This window comes from Thalassophryne amazonica, chromosome 1, assembly GCF_902500255.1.
Source record: "Thalassophryne amazonica chromosome 1, fThaAma1.1, whole genome shotgun sequence".
Lineage (NCBI taxonomy): Eukaryota > Metazoa > Chordata > Actinopteri > Batrachoidiformes > Batrachoididae > Thalassophryne > Thalassophryne amazonica.
The window spans coordinates 45,810,448-45,831,430 of NC_047103.1; the positions used below are offsets into that span (position 1 = coordinate 45,810,448).

At 43.1% G+C, this 20,983-nt stretch overlaps 1 protein-coding gene across 1 annotated transcript in view; it reads right to left on the reverse strand.

The window, feature by feature from the left end:
- Window positions 1-3,292: 3,292 nt before the first annotated feature.
- Window positions 3,293-20,983, reverse strand: part of LOC117521894 (vasoactive intestinal polypeptide receptor-like) — a 118,560-nt gene continuing 100,869 nt past the window's right edge. The window contains exon 9 of the mRNA XM_034183595.1: window positions 3,293-5,087. Within this exon, the coding sequence (XP_034039486.1) occupies window positions 4,899-5,087 (189 nt within the window). The 3' untranslated portion in view covers window positions 3,293-4,898. The remainder of the gene's footprint in view (window positions 5,088-20,983) is intronic.

The following is a 20,983-nucleotide window of genomic DNA, read 5'->3' on the forward strand; positions in this document are numbered from 1 at the left end:
AACAATATGCAGCATGCGTGTTTCACTTATGGGATTCCATGTGTTCCTGATGTCCAAAGCTTAACCTCTGGTAATAATAATGTAATACTTTCACCTCAGTAAAAGTTACTCTCAACAAATTGTGACACAGAATACTGCAGCTTATTTAGAGACATTTGTAAATAATTTATTTCATACAGTTAGAGTGGAACAATGTCAAAAAATACTTACGGGAACTGGAAAATACGTCTGTTCACACACACTGAACAATGAAAGCAAAGACAGTTGTCTAAAAAACCAAGTTATTTTTAATGCTGAGTGAGTGTACGGAAATGTGCACAAAAGCTAACATACTTACAGTACACTTGCAGTTTCACAATGGTATAGAATTACGCCACTCTCAAATGTTATACACACAAGACAATATCCAGTTTGAAGATCAGATCTTTTTTGCAAGAAAAAAGAATCCAGATTACACAGTTTAATACAGAACAGCTACAGTGCTAGTTAAAAGTTGGACACAGCAGATTTTTCTTTCTACAATTTTTACGCTTCTAAATAACAGTAAAGTCTTGAATTGTGTTCAAACAAACCCTCAAGTCTACATCTTTGTCTTGACTACCTCACGACTGATGAAAGAGTTTGTTGATATTAAAATGTATGCTTTACCAACAGATTAATTGATGAAACCACATTAATGCACAAATATTTATTCATGGGTCATTACAAGAAAGCACACAGAAAAACATTCTAATAAGCACTTTCATTTGGACTCAAAAGAAGTCAATGCCATGAATTTGCACATTTGACAGGAACTATGAGTGCACATTATTATTCAGTTAAATCTACAGTGTGTAGAATTTAGTGTCATCCAGTGGTGAGGTTTCCACTTGCATCATGTTGGTCACAATTTTGTTTCCTTTCACGTTTCATTTCTTTGGCAATGGGGGATTCATGCTCCCTTGCCTTCTTTTTTGATAAGCAATACGGCTCTGTGGTTGGCATGAAGCTGGACTCTCTGGTGACGGTGGCAGAGAACACTGAGCAAGCTGCTGAACATTATGGACGATGCCAGTCGCCCTCTGCACACCGTCATCAGCAACCAGAGGAGTCTCTTCAACCACAGACTGCTCCTTCCCAAGTGCAGGACCAACAGACTGAATAAGTCCTTTGTCCCTCAGGCCATCAGACTGAACAACCCCTCACTCAGTGGGAGCAAGAGTAACAGGAAGACAGAGGACGGGAACGAGAGGAGCAGTTGTAGCCAATAAGCCAGTAGTTCTGGTATTTATGTTTGTATTTACTCTTTGCAAATTGTTTTTTTTAGTTCTACTTTTGATACTTTGTGTGCTACTGTCCAATGCTGCTGGAACCTCAGTTTCCCTGATGGAGTCTTCGCAATGGATTCATAAAGTTTTATCTAATCTATAGTATGTATGATCCTCCATTTTACAAAGATGAGGGTTCTCAAATTTGTTAGCCTGTACTAGCAGCCAGTAGACAGTGTATTGGGAGCAACCTCTGATTCCTCTTATTTTTTCTTCAGTCTTCTAGACATACTGCAAAATGCAGAAGGTGGTGCAGGTATGTCCCTACTGACTACTGTATCAACATGGCGCTGCACAAGGGCTCGCACCCATGTACTTGTAGATATGAAGGGCTCATTCTAAGCTTATGAAAACATATTGTTGCAGGTAGCTGTTATAAATGCTATATGCCATTTCTGCTCATAAACAGCCCTAAATCCTACACACTGTAGGTTTCATTTCACTTTCATGGATTCCAAATTTACAACCACCATGTCAGGCCAATTAAATGCTAAAAATAATGTCACTGAGTGAAATTATTTACATTCACTATTAGATGAAAAGAAGAGTACTGTGCCAAAATCTGAAAAAGTATCTAAATATCAAATATTTACAAGTCAAACACAGAGATTTGCCTCTTTCACGGCTTTCATCATCTGTATAACCATCCATTAGCCTATAAACGCTGGAAATTAAGGCTCCAGACAAGAAAACACACATGTAAATAGAAACTCACTCATTCACAACGGTGGGGGGGAGAAGAAGCTGGTGTGATCAATTTACAGTTCTTCAGTATCAAATCGTGTTGGTGACACATGAATTGATCTCCAAAAGTGAAATTTTAGTCACCCTTTCAGACACTGTCAGAAATCAGAAATGTGAGCTGCATGCACCAATTTTTTCATTTTAAAAACCACGTTCACTTTTTTTTATAAACAATCTTGTTAAACCATTGTTAGTAGACGATCCTGATCGTCAGTGACAATTGTCATTTGAGAGAAATACATTTTGTTGAACGGGAAATACATGAGTGATGGGGCAACTGTTCTCTAAATGAACTCCAGTGTTTTTTTACAAACCTTTAAATGGTATAATGTAGTTATTAATCCCCAACTTGCTCCCGGTGTGTAGTGAGTGCCTTGCATGGCAGCACCCTAAAATTGGTGTGTGAGCGTGTTTGTGTGAATGTGATGCATAACTGTAATGTGCTTTGAGCTTCTGGCGTAGATGGAAAAGCATTATATAAATGCAGTCCATTTAACATTTGAAGTTCATTGGATGAACAATTTTAATTGGAATTCCAACATGTTTGCTTTCACCATTTGATAGCATTAATTTTCTCTCAAACAGACAGTCTCTCCATAGCCTGGTTCTGCTCACGGTTTCTTTCCTATCAAAGTAGTCCATTTAAAATCCCCCAGCTGCTCTAAAGAAAGAATGGGGATATAGAAATGCACATCATCCATTTATCCACGATAACCTGAACAAAATTAATTAGTATTTCACCAAATCTGAAATGAAATGAAAGCATCTCTCCTGCAATACACTGGTGTCCTGTCCAGGGTGTATCCAGCCTCTTGCCCTGTGACTGCTGGAATAGTCTCCAGCCCCCTGTGACCCTTGAATGGAGTAAGTGGGTAAACAAAATGAATGAATGAAGGTGTTTCTGACAAGGTCAAATTTGAGCATACATGGTTTCATCAAAAGCCTCTATGGATCCTCAATTACTGAACAAAGTGTTGTTTATTGCAATGTATTATTTCCTGGTAGCTGTAGATGAATTTTTTTTTCATCCCAGATAAATCAGCTAAATAATCTCTGACAATTGTTTAACAAAACAGTGAAGTAAACAGGATGTTCTGTAATATAGTTGATCTTTCTCTGCATATTTTGCCCTTGTTCATGTGGAGTTTATGTTTAACGGAAATGTTCTCCAAGTTGAGCAGTGTTGAGATTCAGTTTCTTGCTGAGGGACACTTTTTACAGAAGCATGAGGATACCTTGGATTTTTGCACAGTACTACACTTCAGCAGAGTCACAATAACACTATAACAAACAATGACACCAACTAACGAAGGATACTGGAAACGACGTTCGTTTTGGACAGCACGCTTTGTTTAAATATGATGCAGTGCTTTTAGAGGACCAACTGTTCAAATCAGCACTGCACTGAGATGATGAGCATTTTCCCAGAGCAAAGCTGGAACTTGTGGATGTTCTCTTTTACAAGTGATGTTCAAGTCTAACTGTGTAAATGGAAAAAGCACAAGAGCACGGTTGTGAGAGGGACAGTCATCCGTGTCGCCTTGCTTTGCCTTCCACACGGGCTCCTGTGGTCTCTCCGGAGCAGTCAGGTTCAAACATCTCCAGCAGAGAAGCTCCAACCTGACAGGAATCATTTTTCACAGGAGGTGAGCTAGAACTCTGATTTTATATTTTGCAATAACAAAATTCCTGCCACAAATGAAAAACAAGAACAAAACAACAAAAACAGAAATGTTCTTGGCAAGGCAGTAAATCTCAAGTGTTGCAATAATATGAACAAATGTCACTGCAGTGATACATTGCTGCTATTGTAAGGTCGATGCAATCAGTATGGCACCACAATCCTTTGTGTTACATTACAATTTACATTGTACACTACTCTGGTCAACGTTAAAGGTCTCCTCCAGAGTAAATATAAACATTCAAGGACTGAACTTTCCTCCGCAGAGTCACTGTGCAGATTAGAAAGTGGTACTGCCAAGAACACTGGACCTGTCCGTAATAGTCACAAAAGCACGTATATAACCACAGAAAACCTGAACTTAAAGTCACACAATACAAGAGGGAGGGCTGTACTGACCAAAGGAAAGGCAAACAGCGAGCGTGATAGTGCAGAGAAGGGCATCTGGGTTCCAAATGTGTCATTGTGAATCAGCATCAACTGGCTTGAAGCCTCGTCCATTTGGCATTTATGAAGCTTCCGGCTTGTTATCAGCCGTCTGTGAGGAGAACGTAATGCGACACAACATTTTGTTCTTTGTGGAAGCTTACAAAAAAAACAACCAAACAAACAAAACAAAAAACAGTGCATGTTTCTTGTTGCACAATAGAAATGATCTTTGCAGAAGCCTTACATTCATCTGAGTGTTGGACCTGCTGAGATCCACTAAGTGATTTTTAATCTGTTCATAATTATATCAGACTGAGTGTCTGCCGGCACGTTTGGACCTCACACCTCAGCTCATTAATATGTTACATTTTGTATGAGCACAAAGACCAAATAATTTATGATGTCACGACACACAAATTAACATGTACACGTGCACTGTGTCATGAAAGATTCTGGAAAAATAAGTGAACAATCTGCCATTTCACTATAAGCTCACAGATGTCTGTGACACTAAACACAGAGACATTTATGGTGTGGTCACATTTTATGAGTCCTTCTCAACATGTGATATTTTATTTTCCTTCCTCTTGTCAACCCACAGGTTGCCCCTGTCACAAAGGATATGCCCTTTTGGAGTGTATGCACTGACAAAAAATATTTTTTATTGCATCACATGCTTTCTTTTTTATCCTAATGGATGAGTCAACTTATGTTTGCATGTACATGTGTGTGTCAGGTCATACGCTGGACAAATCGTCGTGACAAGAGGATGAACCTCGGCGTGTTTTTGGGCTGCATCGGGTCAGCATGGTGATCTGGGTGCTGAAATTGTTGCTGCCCATCGACGGGTGATGGTACTTGGTGTCTGAGTTCATGTATCTTTGCAGATGCCACCGCCGCCACTTCCTCTTGATCTCCCCCTGGACCTAAGAGGATCACATCAATGAGAATCTCTACAAATCTCTAATACTTAACAGATGAATCTCCTCTTTTGTGCTGCCTTCTCTTATAGAATTTTCAACTATGTTGATAAAACAACAACAAAAAAACACATTACTGTGGTGCTGCAACTTGCATGGGTAGACATTCATTTGTCAATACGTTAATACATGATGTTTTGGCTCTCCAGGAACCTTCACCTTATCGTGGTGGAGAGGTTTATGTGCCCTTATAAACCTGACAGCTGTGTTGTCTGGAGCCTTTGTGCTCCTGGTAGGGTCTCCCATGGCAAATTGGTTTGAGGCGAGGGCCAGACTAAGAATGGTTCACAATGACACCATGACAAAATGAGGAAGAGGAAACTTGACCTGGCCCGGAGGAAGCGTGGGGCCCCTGTCTGGAGCCAGGCCTGGATGGAAGGCCCATCAGCGAGCGCCTGGTGGCTGGGCTTGCCACAGAGCCCTTTCAGACATAGCCCCAAAAGACAACGTGGATTTTCCATCTCTGCCCTGTGGGCTCACCACCCACAGGGGGAACTGCTGGTGTCGGGTGCGCTGTCCCTGGGTGGCAGTGAAAGGCAAGAAACCTCCAATGGATCAGAGTCAGGCGGCAGGGGCTAGCTCTGGGGGTGTGGAACATCCCTCACTGGTGGGAAGGAGCCGGAGCTTGTGCGGGAGGTGCAGCGATACCAGTCAGTCTGGGGGGCCCTCGCCTTCCCACAGGCACAAAGCTCGGCTCCGGAGCCCACTCGCCTTGATAGGGGTTGGACCTTATTCATTCTCGTGGAGGTTGCCCAGGAGTGGTGAGGCCAGCTGGGCGGATTGTGGGGATACCGATGAGTCCCGGCTGAAAGGCTGCTACGTTGGAGTTTACCCAGGGTAGATGAGACAGTCGCCTCCCTGTGCATTCGGGGTGGTAGGGGGGAAAATTTTGACTGTTTGTGTGTATGCACCGAACAGTAGTTTGGAGTATGCGGACTTCTTCATGTCCCTGAAAGAAGCATCGTATGGGGCTCCAGAGAGGCCTCCATTGTTCTGCTGGGGGACTTCACGCACACATGGGCAATGACAGAGACACCTGGAGAGGTATTATTGGGAAGAACGGCCTCCCTGATCTAAACCCAAGCAGTCGTTGTTATTGGACTTCTGTGCTGCTCATGGACCATCCATAACAAACACCATCTTCAAACATAAGGATGCTCATAAGTGTACATGGTACCAGAGCGCCATAGGCCGAAGGTCGATGATCGATTTTGTGATTGTATCATCTGATCTAAGGCCACATATTCTGGACACTCAGGTTAAAAGAGGGGCAGAGCTGTCAACCATCTGGTGGTGAGTTGGATCAGAGGGTGGGGGAGGGCTTTGCACAGACTTGGTAAGCCCAAACAGATAGTGCGGGTGAACTGGGAATGTCTGGAGGAGCCCACTGTCCAACAGATCTTCAACTCACACCTCTGGCGGAGCTTTTCTAGCATCCCTGAAGAGGTTGGGGGCATTGAACCAGAATGGAAATGTTCAAAACTTCCATTGCTGAAGCAGGGAGCTGTGGCCTGAAGGTCTTAGGTGCCTCAAGGTGTGGCAACCCTCGAACACCGTGGTGGACACCGGTGGTCAGGGAAGCTGTCCGACTGAAGAAGGAGTCCTTCCGGGATATATTATCTTAGAGGACTCCGGAGGCAGTTGCAAGGTACCGACAGGCCCGAACAGCTGCAGCCTCTGCAGTGGGGGAGGCAAAGCAGCGGGTGGGGGAGGAGTTCAGAGTAACCATGGAGAAGATGTTTCAGTCAGCATGGAAATTGTGGCTGCATTAGGATTTTGGCAATGCATTCGGGATTCGACGCACATTAGTGGAAATACCCTGGATCTGGTTCTCGCACGTGGTATTGCTGTCACGAATATTGACATCATACCTCTTACATCAGTGGTCTCTGATCACTCACTTATTAAGTTTACAGTTTCGCTGCCGTGTTTAGTAGAACAACAACCTTATTTATCACTGCAGCGCTGCATCAACTCCTCAACTAAGACTGAACTAGAAGCTAGACTGCCTGATGTCTTAGCCTCATTTTTGACAAATACCCAGTCAGTAGACAGACTTGTGGACAGTTTAAACTCAGTGCTCTACACTTGACATGATTGCACCACCTGTGTTGAAACCACGCTCCCCCAAATCACAGTCACCTTAGTTCAATGATTACCTGCATGACCTCAAGCATAAAGCAAGAGATCTAGAACGGAAATGGTGTCGTTCAAAATTAGAAGTATTCCACCTTGCGTGGAGTGATGCTATCTTAGACTATAAGCATGCACTATTAGCTACAAAGCGGACCTGCTACTCTGATTTGATCAACAAAACAAGCATTACTCAAAGTTCTTGTTCGACACGGTGGCAACACTTATTCATGGACAACCACCTGTAGCTCCGCTTCTCCTTTTACAGCACAAGATTTCCTGGATTACTTTGAGAAGAAAATAGATGACATTAGGTTGAACATATCCCAGCATGCCTTAACCCAGCCACTACACCCTGCTATTGAGGTGGGCGCCACTACTGAGGTATTATCTAGATTTACAGAATTTGATAGTATCTCTCTAGGCATGCTGACAAAACTCGTAACGTCAACAAAAAGCACAATGTGTTTATTTGATCCTATACCAACAAAACTGTTTAAGGACCTGTGGCCCACTCTTGCGCCGATTGTGCTGGAAATTATTAATCTTTCTTTAACTTCTGGATCTGTTCCTATATGTTCAAATCTGCAGTGATTAAACCATTCCTTAAGAAACCTAATCTTGACCCTAGTGTATTGAAAAACTATCGGCCGATATCAAATCTATCATTTTGCTCTAAAATTCTGGAAAAAGTGGTGTCACGGCAGCTCATAGACTATCTTACTGAGAATAATCTCTTTGAGCCACTGCAGTCTGCTTTTAGAAAATATCATTCCACAGAGACGGCTCTCACTAAAGTGGTGAATGATCTTCTGCTTGCAATGGATTCGGACACCACTACAGTTCTGTTGCTGATAGATCTCAGTGCTGCATTTGATACAGTGGATCATCATATTCTACTTGATAGGCTGGAAAATCATTTTGGGATTACTGGGAGTACCCTTGCATGGCTGACATCATACTTGACCAGTCGTTCTCACTGTGTTTTGTACAGTAACACTACCTCTAACCTTAGTGACATGAAATTTGGGGTTCCACAGGGGTCTGTCTTAGACCCCCTGCTTTTCTCCCTTTATATAGCACCCCTTGGGCACATATTGCGGCATTTTGGGATTACCTTTCACTGCTATGCAGATGATACTCAGTTATACATGCCGATAACTGCTGGTAATCTCGTTCACATAAAATCCTTAGAAGATTGCCTTGCAGCAGTGAGAAGTTGGATTTTTAGAAACTTCCTACTTTTAAACTCTGATAAGACTGAAATGATGGTTCTTGGTCCAGTGAGACATCGGCATCAATTTGACCAGTTAACACTCAACCTAGGCTCGTGTGTCATACATCACACTGACAAAGTGAGGAACCTTGGGGTAATTTTTGATCCTTCGTTGTCCTTTGGCCTCCATATTAGAAATATTACCAGGACTGCTTTCTTCCACCTGCAAAATATAGCGAAGATTCGTGAGACCCTGATCCATGCGTTCATCTCTTCTAGATTGGACTACTGCAATGTTCTATTTTCTGGTTTACCGCAGTCTAGCATTAGGGCTCTCCAATTGGTTCAAAATGCTGCAGCCAGACCTTTGACACAAAGCAGAAAGTTCGACCACATTACATCCATTTTGGCGTCTCTTCACTGGCTTCCTGTCCCAGTGAGATCAGATTTTAAGGTTCTGCTACTAACCTATAAAATTATTCATGGACTGGCATCTCCCTACCTAGCTGACCTAATTAAACCTTACATACTGGCCCATGCTTTACGTTCTCAGGTTGCGGGACTACTTTGTGTCCCTAGGGTGAATAAGAAGTCTGCGGGTCACAGAGCTTTCTCTTATCGTGCCCCTGTTCTGTGGAATGGTCTCCCTGCGTCAATAAAACAATCAGATTCTGTGGAGACTTTCAAGTCCAGACTTAAGACACACTTCTTTTCCCTTTCATATGGCTAGCATACTGGTACAGTTTTGTTTTACGCTTTTTACTCTTAATTCATGTTATTAGTAATTGAAGCGGGCCGTGGCCTCAACTTTACCTAAATTCTGGGTCTTTTAGTGAAGCTTAGGGCTAGCGGCCGGCGATCACCCTTAGCATTTCTTCTGTCTTGTTGATTAATGCTGGCAAATTATACAGTATTTTTTGTCTTTCTGATGCCTGATTCTGTTTTTTCTCTGTTTAAGGTGCAGCTCCATCCAGAGATCGGAGTTGTATTTGTGTTGGCGACCCACCTGTCCTGTGCACCAACAGCAATTCTTGTATATTCGTCCCGTGAATTGTTCTGCGAATTGTTTCTGTAATTTATGTTTGTAGCATGGCCCAAGCAGAGGGTCACCCCTTTGAGTCTGGTCTGCTTGAGGTTTCTTCCTCAGAGGGAAAACTGACAAAACACCCCTCCCAGAGGAGGAGTTTTTCCTTATCACTGTTGCTCTGAGGGTTGGGAAGGTTAGACCTTACCTGTGTGAAGCGCCTTGAGGCAACTCTGTTGTGATTTGGCACTATATAAAGGAAAATAAATTGAAATTGATTTGAGCACCAAAATGCTTCTGGTGGACCGTGAGGCACCTCAGGAGGGGAAAACGGGGAACCACCCAGCTGTCTACAGTAAGGATGGGATTCTGTTGACCTCAACTGAGGAAGTAATCTGGCATTGGAAAGGACACTTTGAGGAACTCCTACATCAGACTGGAGTGCCCGCTATAGTAGGGGCAGAGCTGGAAGCCAATGGGGATCATCATCAATTTCCCTGGTGGAAGTCACTGAGGTTGACAAAGAACTCCGCAGTGGGTTGATGAGAGTCACACAAAAGAGAGGGTTGTTTGAGCCACAGATGGAGACCAAAAATTGGGAAAAAAAAGTCAAACCTAAAACTTTTGCAGATTAGTTAATGCTAAGTATTTACACATTTAGCCTAATATGTACAAACATCAAGCTAAATATTTAGCTAAATGTTGAAACAAATATGCACCTCAATAAAAGAGCTAACTGCTCCTTCTTGAAAGACAGACATGTTTTCTCAAACTTGCAATTCATGGATGCTTTGTTTTGAAGTAATATTGTAGCCTGTGGGCTTTTGATGTCAATTTCAATTGCAATTTCAGGGGCACTTCTAAAATATTAATAATACATGGCTGTTTGTGCAAAAGTTTTTTTTAGGTGCGGGGGGGGGGGGGGGGGGGGGGGGCGCTCGTATGGAGTGTTGCCTGGGGAGTAACTCAGTATAGAACCACCACTGGGTGGTGGTCCCCATATTTACAAATGGGGACCAGAGAGTGTGTGCCAATTACAGGGGCATTTCACTACTCCGCCTCCCTGGTAAAGTCTACTCCCGGGTGCTGCAAAGGAGGGTTCGACCAATATTCGAACCTCTGATTAAAGAGGAACAATGCAGGTTCCATCCTGGTGGTTGCAATAAACCTGAACAGCTCTTCACTCTCACAAGGATCCTGGATGGTGCCTGGAGTAAGCATGTGTCTACATGTGTTTGTGGACTTGGAGAAGGCGTATAATCGGGTTACCCCAGGAGATATGGTGGGAGGTGCTGCGGGAGTATGGAGTGAGGGGGTCCCTTCTCAGGGCCATCCAATCTCTATACTCACAAAGCGAGAGCTATGTTCGGGTGCTTGGCAGTAAGTCGGACTCGTTTCCGTGGGGGTTGGCCTCCGTCATGGCTGCGCCTTGTCAGCAATCCTGTTTGTGATATTCATGGACCGGATATCGAGAAGTAGTCGGGGAAGGAGAGTTTCAGTTTGCTGGTCTCAGGTCTCATCACTGCTTTTTGCAGTGTGGTCCTGTTGGCTTCATTGGCCGTGAACCTACAACACTCACTGAATTAGTTCGCAGCCAAGTGTGAGGCGGCGGGGGGGATGAGGATCAGCACCTCTAAATCTGAGGCCATGGTTCTCAGCAGAAACCGATGGATTGCCTACTCTGGGTAGGGAATGTGATCTTGCCCCAAGTGAAGGAGTTCAAGTACCTTGGGGTCTTGTTCACAATTGAAGGGACAATGAAGCATGAGATTAACCGGAGAATCGGTGCAGCAGTAACGGTATTGCATTTGCTCTGCCAAAAATGAAGCACCCAATCTACTTGTCAATCTTCATTCCTACTCTCACCTATGGTTATGAGGGTTGGGTCATGACCAAAAGAACTAGATCGTAGGTACAAGCAGCTGAAAGGGGCTTCCTCAGGAGGGTGTCTGGTGTCTCTCTAGAATAGGTGAGAGGCTCTGTCATCCTGGGGAGCTCGAGTAGAGCGCTGCTCATTGCCAGCTGAGGTGGATCCCGGGGAAGACCCACGAGCTAAATGAGGCGATTGTATCTCCAGACTGCCTGGGAATGCCTCAGTATACCCCAGACAGAGGTGGTTAATGTGCCTGGGAAAGGGAAAGTTTGGGGGTGCCCTGCTGGAATGTTGCCTCTGCAACCCATCTTGGATAAGCGGTTGAAGAGAGTGAGTAAGTGAGTTTTTGGTTGAGTCAGACGAGTAAACAAAGCTGCATATATATATATATATATATATATATATATATATATATATATTGTTATTAGCGTTGAAAGGTTTGGACAGTGTAGGAACAAAAGCATATTTTTATCATCTTCCATTTAGTAAAAGGTAAAAGTGACTGGCAATTGTAGTGGTATCCACAGTGGTAGCACAGGTTCCGCTAATCCGCTAATTAGCGAAGCTAACTTTTTTGTTTGATGATTAGCTTTTCAGCTAACTTTGAAGACCATCAGGCGACTAATTAACTTCCGCTAAATTTAGTTCTGATAACTTCTAGACCACTAACATGTTTTTGTGGGCATAGTGAATAAAGCTAATAGTTAAACACATTTGTTAAAGCCTTAATCATATATTTTAGTGCCTGCCTATTGCATGTTTTGTAGCAGACAAACAGCTATGAGAGAGAGAGAGCTCAATCCTTTGACAGCAGAGAAGAGCTGGAACCAGGAAGGAAGGGATCCATTTATTTTCACACCATACACGTTTGCAGACGTATCACAGAGGTCATGCACAGCAAGACAGTTTTGACTTATGGTTAAAATTTTAAACAAACTAATTCCAGACAAGTTATTGAATTAATGTCACCTCTGTCCATTTTACAAGTGAAAATATCAGCTATATGTTTTAGTTTTAAAAGTAATGCACTAACTTTGAAGGTTTAATGTTTTACAGACACACATGCCAAAAAGTATTATGGGAAAATTAGTTACCTGTCATCAGTGGTTGGTCGGTATATGTTAAAAAACAAACAAAAAACAAACAAACAAACAAAAAACAACACACAAGTTACTGCAACATGTATGTTGGTTTTTACAAATAAATCTGTATTTGTAAATACATCATTTTTTTCATTTGTAAAAAAAAAAGGCAAACTGAAAACTGAAAATTCTGTTTGTTAAGTGATTCAGCACTTTTAGCAAATGTGTGGCAGTGAACACTGCCATCCAGTAGATGGCAGTGTGAATACCAGTGGCAGTGTGAATTTTCCCATAATGCTTTTCGGCATGTATGTCTGTAAACGCTAAAACCTTAAAATTAGTGCATTGTTGTGTGGGCCGCTGAAGAGGAGGTACTGCTGGCCCACTACCCCAGAGGGCGCCCTGCTTGGAGTGCGGGCTCCAAGCACAAGAGGGCGCCAGACCCAGAGGAGGTGACAGCTGTCACTCATTACTCCAGCTGTCACTCATCTACACCACCATATAAGCCGGACTGCAACTCCACCTCCCCGCCGAGAAATCGACTACCAGTACTAAGGTAATTTCTCTGCTGACTGACACATTGTTTAACCAACTGAACTTCTGTTGCAGCCGTTTTCCTGAAGTGTTTCCTTGTCTGGAGGATTGGCGTTTTTGGTGTGACAGTGACGGCTTCACCGCGCACCCCGTCCCAGACAAGTGTGTTGATCAGGAGCTGCCACGAGTGTGTGTGATTTGGAGGTGGAGGTGCTCCCTCCTAACGGTGTCTGGACTGTTAATTACTGAGTGTGCGGACTCACACTCACACCATTATCTTTCTGTTTTCTGCCAGCTAGTACCACGGGTCGACAACCGAAGACAGAGGCCACCTGGGGACTCGGGACTTGGCGGCCTCCGTGTTCTTCAGGCCGTGGTGGTGGAGGCCGTGTGGGACGCGGCTTCTCTCTCGTCGGGCGGTCTTCTATCTTCGAGCCTGCCTGCCCACACGGTCACCTGGTGTTTATTGACTGTGAACATTAAGACACGTTTCGTTGTGTAATATCACAACATTAAATTGTTACCTTTTGGCTTACTCATTGTCCGTTCATTTGCGCCCCCTGTTGTGGGTCCGTGCTACGACACCTTCCCAACAGCATTATTTAAAACTAAAACACATAGCTGATATTTTCACTTCGTAAAAGACAGAGGTGACATTAATTTCAATACTTGTTGGATTTAGTGTGTTTAAATTTTAACCATACGTGAGAACTGTCTTGCTGTGCATGACTCCTGTGAGACGTCTGTACGTCTGTATGGCAGTGAAATAAATGTTGTTTGTTTTTTTTTGGTTGCTGTTCTTCCTTCTCTCTGATCACTCGGGTCTCTTTTAGCTGCGAGAAGTTTGATCTAAGACAGAAGCACTGGCTCATTGTTGTGTCATTAGCTGTCAGTGTACTAGAGTCAATACCAAAGTTATCGGTTTAGCTTTTATAAAAGATAACTTTTCAGTTAGTGGATTAATGGTTATTGAAGCAAACTTTTTGGTTAGCTGTGTCCACCACTACATATCCATGAATGTGTTACTCTTTCATTATGACTTTCTTGTTGCAATATGTTCTCTTAAACCTTTTCAGATTTAATGCTACATATTAAATTTACATGCGACAAACATGAACAGCCAGAGGTGGTATGCTATCAACAATCAGCACTGGCCCTTTCTTGTTGGCAATGGTGTTAGATAGGTTGACGGATAAGATCATACAGGAGTCCCTATGTTTGCAGATGACATTATGATATCGAGCAAGAGTAGGAAGGGAGGTTGAGATGAGCCTCCCTAAAAAGATCGAAGTCCACAGTAGTTCAAAATTATGGCAGCAGAGGGCATTGCAGGTCCATAACAAAAATATACCTGTGAGAACCACACCACAAACTCGGTGCAGATAACAGCGCTAACAATCACTACTCAGAAAAATATGATTAGGTTGGCTGATCCGTGTGTTATACATCATACGGATAACGTGAGGAACCTTGGAGTAATTTTTGATCCTGCGTTGTCCTTTGATCTCCACATTAGAGACACTTCTTCCATTTGCGAAATATAGCGAGGATTCGTCCTATTCTGTCTATGGCTGATGCTGAGACTTTGATTCATGCTTTGTCTCTTCTAGATTGGACTATTGTAATGCTCTATTCTCTGGCTTACCGCAGTCCAGGATCAGGTGTTATGTGTCGACGCGGGTTGAGGAGCGGACCTGCGTCTGACGGAACCCAGCGCTAAAATAACCAGAAAGCGGTTCCAATAACAAAAACAATTTATTGTGTCACCCTCTGGTGCTAAACAAAGTGTAGAAACTAAAACAGCGTCATTCTGGTGGAGTGAAGGCTGGCACGCTCTCCAGCGCCCAAAAGGATCGAAGCCCGGCGCTTCTGGACTCACTGTTACCGCCAAACACCCCCCAGGTGGACACGACAAACTGACTCTCTGCAAAGGATAGAAGAGGTGAGGTAAGTCAGCAGTTACAACCAATATCCTTCAAAAGACACACACCATCAGCAACACATTCAGGTCTGTATTTTAAGCTTTATGCAAATAAGCAGCTTCTCACAACAGGTGGAGGATCACTTGTCCGCACGCCACAGCAGTGAGAAGCGAGCTGCACAATTCTCATCACAATTCAAATCTACTGCGTAACAAAATACCAAGTTACTATCAACAAGTAGTCAAACAATTAATCACCTCTGATGTGTGCTGACAGCATGTGTCCCTCACCCTTCCTGCTTCACAGCAGACTGTGTCAAACCCAGGCGCGGTCCTCAGCGTCTCACAAACGAACATCACAAGGTCGAGTTCCAGCAATTCTGCTTGAATCACACATGCTAAATGCAGAACGCAATCCAATTATCTGCTTCAGCTGAAAGTCTTTAAGGTTGCATGTGCGCACCATCCACAGGTGCGGCACATAATGTGATGAGGGGACGGACCTCTTCTGTCAGCACCTTCTCCACAGACAAATCAGTTTTCATACCACCTGGAGAGCAAAGAAAAGAAAAGAACACCAAAATGTCCAGCCACACCCCCCCAACACACAACATCAGGGTCTTCAATTGGTTCAGAATGCTGCTGCCAGACTTTTGACACGGAGCAGAAAGTTTGACCACATTACGCCAATCTTGGCGTCCCTGCATTGGCTTCCTGTTTCTGCAAGATCGGATTTTAAAGTACTGATTTTAGTTTATAAAATTGTTTCATGGACTTGCACTTCCCTATCTGGCTGACTTGATAAGCCCCTATGTACCAGCTCGGGCCCTGCGTTCTCAGGGTGCAGGACTTCTGTGTGTTCCCAGGGTGAATAAAAAGTCTGCCGGTCACAGAGCTTTTCCTATCGTGCCCCAGCTCTGTGGAACGATCTGCCGGCACACATTCGGCAGTCGGACACTGTGGAGACCTTTAAATCACGTTAAAGACTCATTTATTTTCCCTGTTTTATCATTAGTGTTATGATGTGTTTTTAATCTTGTATTCTTTTACTGCTGTCTTTCTTTTATGGTTGTTTTTATTGTGTTTTAAATTTTTAATTGTTTTTTATGTTGTGAAGCGCCTTGAGACGATTTTGTCGTGAATTGGCGCTATATAAATTAATAAATTTGAATTTGAAATTTGCTGAAAAACGTAAGAATATAAGCAAACACAGTGACTTCAACTCAGTCTGAAACAAAAAAACAAAAATCACTTCAACTGCAAAAACAATGCGGTGAAAAACCTCTGAGAAAACACGAGGAGAGATCTGATACCAAACTGTCGAGAAATACTCATGCGGCCATGGTCAACATGAGAACAAAAAAAATGTTTCAGTCTCAGAAAATTGAGGTTTATGAAGGGCAGCTGTCAATCAATACCGGAAATGGAGAGAAACGCAGTCATTGGGCAACGTCGAAAGACAGGAACTACAACAATGTAAACAAATTGTGCAGAACAAAACAGCACGTGCACATACCAGCTGTGGACTGTGACAGAGGATAGACAGTGAGAAACAAATATTCCTAATCAAATGTTAGTACGAGGTCTATTAGAAAAGTATCCGACCTTATTATTTTTTTCAAAAACCATATGGATTTGAATCACGTTGTGATTTACATCAGACATGCTTGAACCCTCGTGGGCAATGCGAGAGTTTTTTTCACGCCTGTCAGTTACGTCATTCGCCTGTGGGCAGGCTTTGAGTGAGGAGTCGCCCACCCTCTCGTCGATTTTTTCATTGTTTAGGAATGGCTCAGAGACTGCTGCTTTGTTTGATAAAAGTTTTTTCAAAAACTGTAAGGCACAACTGAGTGGACACCATTCGATGAATTCAGCTGGTTTTCGTTGAAAATTTTAATGGCTGATGAGAGATTTTGGTCTGGTAGTGTCGCTTTAAGGACGGCCCACGGTGCCTGACAGCGATCTGCGCTCTGAGGCAGCGTCATCTCGCTGTTTCAAGTTGAAAACTTCCACATTTCAGGCTCTGTTCACCCAGTAAGTCGTCAGAGAACAGAGAACTTTCAGAAGAAGTCGGCATGAGGAGTTTATGCGGACATTCCACTGTTAAAGGTCATTTTGTAATGAAAGAACGTGCAGGCGAGTCGCATGTCGGGCCGCACCCGACCGCGGGGGGTCGCGACAGGGAAAAACACCTCCGTTGGAAAACTTAACGGCCAAGTTGGACATGCCCAACTGTTAAACAATTTCTCAGTTACTCACTTGTTGAAAGCCATCAAAGCTGCCTGAATTTACAAATGGTTTTCAACACAGAGGCGTTTTTCCTGTCGCGGCGCACACAGATTTGCGTCGTCGTCACGGAAACGACTCGGCGAATTTGCGCGCACGTTCTTTCATTACAAAATAACCTTTAACAGTGGAATGTCCACATAAACTCCTCATGCTGGCCTCTTCTGAATCTTCTCTGTTCTCTCACGACGTCCTGGGTCAACAGAGCCTTAAATTAGGATGATTTCAGCTCGAAACAGCCAGACGACGTCGCCTGGGAGCGCTGCACGACGTCCCGCTCCGTGGGAAGTCCTTAAAGCGACAGAAACACCCCATAATCTCTCATCAGCCGTTAAACTTTTCACCGAAAACCAGCTGAATTTCTCGAATAGTGTCCACTCGGATATCCCTCACAGGTCCCGAAAAAAGTTTGATAAAGCAACGCGCGCCGTCTCGAGCAGCGTCTCAAACAAAGGAATTCAGCCGAGAGGGCAGGACCAGTGCTCACTCAAAGCCTGCCCACAGGGAAATGATGTCACCGATACGCGTGAAAAAACTCACGCATGCGCACGAGGGTTCAAGCATGATTGGTGTAATCGCATGTCATTCAAATCCATATAGTTTTTTTTTTTTATAAAACTGCCGGTTAGTTTTATAAGATACCTCACAGTTTTAGTAACTTAGTGTCCATGAAAGGTCCTCATGATTTTGCACATTTCTTAGGGCGGTCTCCCCTTGATGATTTTTGGCCCAAATTCCTGTCCCAATTTCAAAACTGAGGAAATCAGGCATGTTTTCTTTTTTTATTTTTATTTTAAATTAGTTGGCAAAATTTATATAACCTGCTCCTTTATATCTGCTGACAAAGGAATGTAACTGAATATTGCTGAATACAACAGAATACGTATACCCCGGTACATACGACTGCAACTGCATGATTACTTGTGCATACAAGAAATGCTACTTCTGCTTTCTTCCCCACTCTTTCCCTAAAAGATGAAATGTGTCTGTTAAAATCTCAAAACTAACTATTGTCTGTTGACACACTTTTCATGGGTTTCATGTCGCAGAGGAGGATAAGAACTGGAAAGCTGTGAGTATTCACAGTCTGTACCCACGAAATGCATTTATTCATATTTTGTGGATCACAATTTAAATTGCTGCCACAATTTTTTTAAAGTTTAAAAATTTCTAGAGTGCACACTGTGTGGGTGCATGGTGAATTAGTGGTTAGCACAGTTGCATCACAGCAAGAAGGTTCTGTGTTTGCTTCCCACGTGCGTCCTTTCTGTATAGAGTTTGAATGTTCTCCCCGTGTTTACCTGCGTTTCCCGCCAGGTGTTCGAGCTTCCTCCCACTTTCAGCGACATGCGGCAAAAGTGAATTAAATTTTAATTGACTGTAGGTATGACTGTGTTTGTCTTTCTATATATAACCTTGCAAAAGACTGGTGTTTCATCCAGGCTGTCCCCTGCCTCTTGACTGCTTGGATGGACTCCTGCTCGCTCGTGTCTCTTGATTGGATTAAGATCAGTTTATTATTAATTTTTTCACACCAAAAATGCACGCAATCTGGTATCAAAAATCGGCAATGAGAGACCACCCTCATGTTGTGCAAAGAAGGCCTTAAACTACAGTGGGTAAATAAATATTGAACACATCACCATTTTTCTCAGTAAATGTATTTTTAAAGGCGGCAGCACGGTGGCTTAGTGGTTCACACTGTTGCCTCACAGCGAGAAGGGCATGGGTTCCATTCCCACCTGTGGCCTTTCTGTGTGGAGTTTGCGTGTTCTTGCCGTGTTTGCGTGGGTTCTCTCCAGGTGCTCCGCCTTCCTCCTACACCCAACAACACATGGGTTAGGTGGATTGGAAACTTTAAATTGCCCTTAGGTGTGCATGCAGGTGTGAATGTGTTTGTCTGTCTATATGTGGCCCTGCGACAAACTGGCATCCTGTCCAGGGTGTACCCCGACTTGTGTACTTTGATTGCTGAGACAGGCTCCAGCCCCCCGCGACCCTTAATTGGACTAAGCGATTGAAGATGAGTGTGTGTGTGTATTTCTAAAGGTACTATTGATGTCAAAGTTTCACCAGATGTCGGTAACAACCGAAGTAATCCATACATACAATGAAATCAAACAATTGATGTCCATAAATTAAGTTATTGTGTAATAATATGAAATGACACAGGAAAAAGAATTAACAGCTGAAAGAAAGGGAGGTGCAAAAGACATGGAAAACGAAGACACCCAGCTGAAATCTATCAGTAATTAGAAACCAATCCTGCCCCTTGTCAGTGCAAATTAATATCAGGTAGTTCAGTCCCAACTGACGGCCTATAAAATGGTGTCACATTACCGAGGTGTCACAGAACAAACATTTATAATGGCTAAAAGCAAAGAGCTCTCTCAAGATCTTTGCAACATTATGTTGAAAACATACCAATGGCATTGGTACAGAAGGATTTCTAAACTTCTGAATGGTCCACTGAGCAGCATTGGGGCCACAATCTAAAAGTGGAAAGAACATCATTTCACCATAAACCAGCCACGACCAAGTACCCATCACAAGATTTCTGACAGACAAGAGTTGTCCAAGAGCCAAGGACCGGTTCAGAAAGAGCTGGTCTTAGCAAGTACAAGTGTTTCATACAAAACAATAAGTAATGCACTCAACCACCATGGCCTATATGCACGCTCACCATGCAAGACTCCATTGTTGAAGAATAAGCATGTTGAAGCTTTTTAAAAGTTTGCTGCACCAACATTAGATGAGCCTGTGAAATACTGAGAGAATATAGTCTGGTCAGATAAGGCCATAATACACACCAGCTTACATCACTGCAAATCATCCCAAAAACACCATAACAACAGTGAAGTTTGGAGGTGGGAATGAGGGTGGACATTTCAGGAAGACAGGATCCCAAACACACAGCCAAAAAAACTCTCACACTGGTTTCAGAAAATGAAATAAAGCTACTGGAATGGCCCAGCCAATCACCTGACTTGAATCCAACAGAAAATCTATGGAAAGAAGTAAAGGTCAGCGGTTATAGAAGAGGTCCACAGGACCTTCAAGATTTGAAGACTCTGTCTTCAACTGTTGCATACTGGCATAGTATTGTACTATGCTAGCATACTGCCATAGTATGTTACTATGCTTTCTACTCTTTGAAATTCATTTTATTAGTGAAGAGAGTGGGCTGCAGCCTCAACTTTGTCTAAGGTCTGGGTCTTTTAGTGGAGCTTAGATCTAGTGGCCGGCGATCACCTTAGTATTTCTTCTGTTTTTCTTGTTGATTATTACTGACAAATTATACTGTATTTATTGTCTTTCTGCTGCCTGATTCAGTTTTTTCTCTATATGAGGTGCGACTCCATCCAGAGGTGGGAGTGGGTGTCTTCTGCAGGCCTCCTGTCCTGTGCACCAGCATGGACTCCCAAAATTTCCTGTATATTCACACTGTCAATTGTGTTGGTAGCATGGCACAAGCAGAGGGTCACCCCTTTGAGACTGGTCTGGTTGAGGTTTCTTCCTCAAATCATAAGTAAGTGTGTTCAATACTTTTTCATTGTTTCATTCCATTTTATTTCACATAACTTAATTTCTGTACTTTGTATGTGTGGATTACTTGGGTTGTTTACCAACATCTGGTGAAAACTTCATATTAGTGACACCTTTAGAAATATATTTACTGAGAAAAATGGTGATGTGTTCAATACTTATTTTGCCCGCTGTATGAGTCATTTAGCCATTTAATAATTTGTTAAAACAAGAAGATAAGGTCGGTC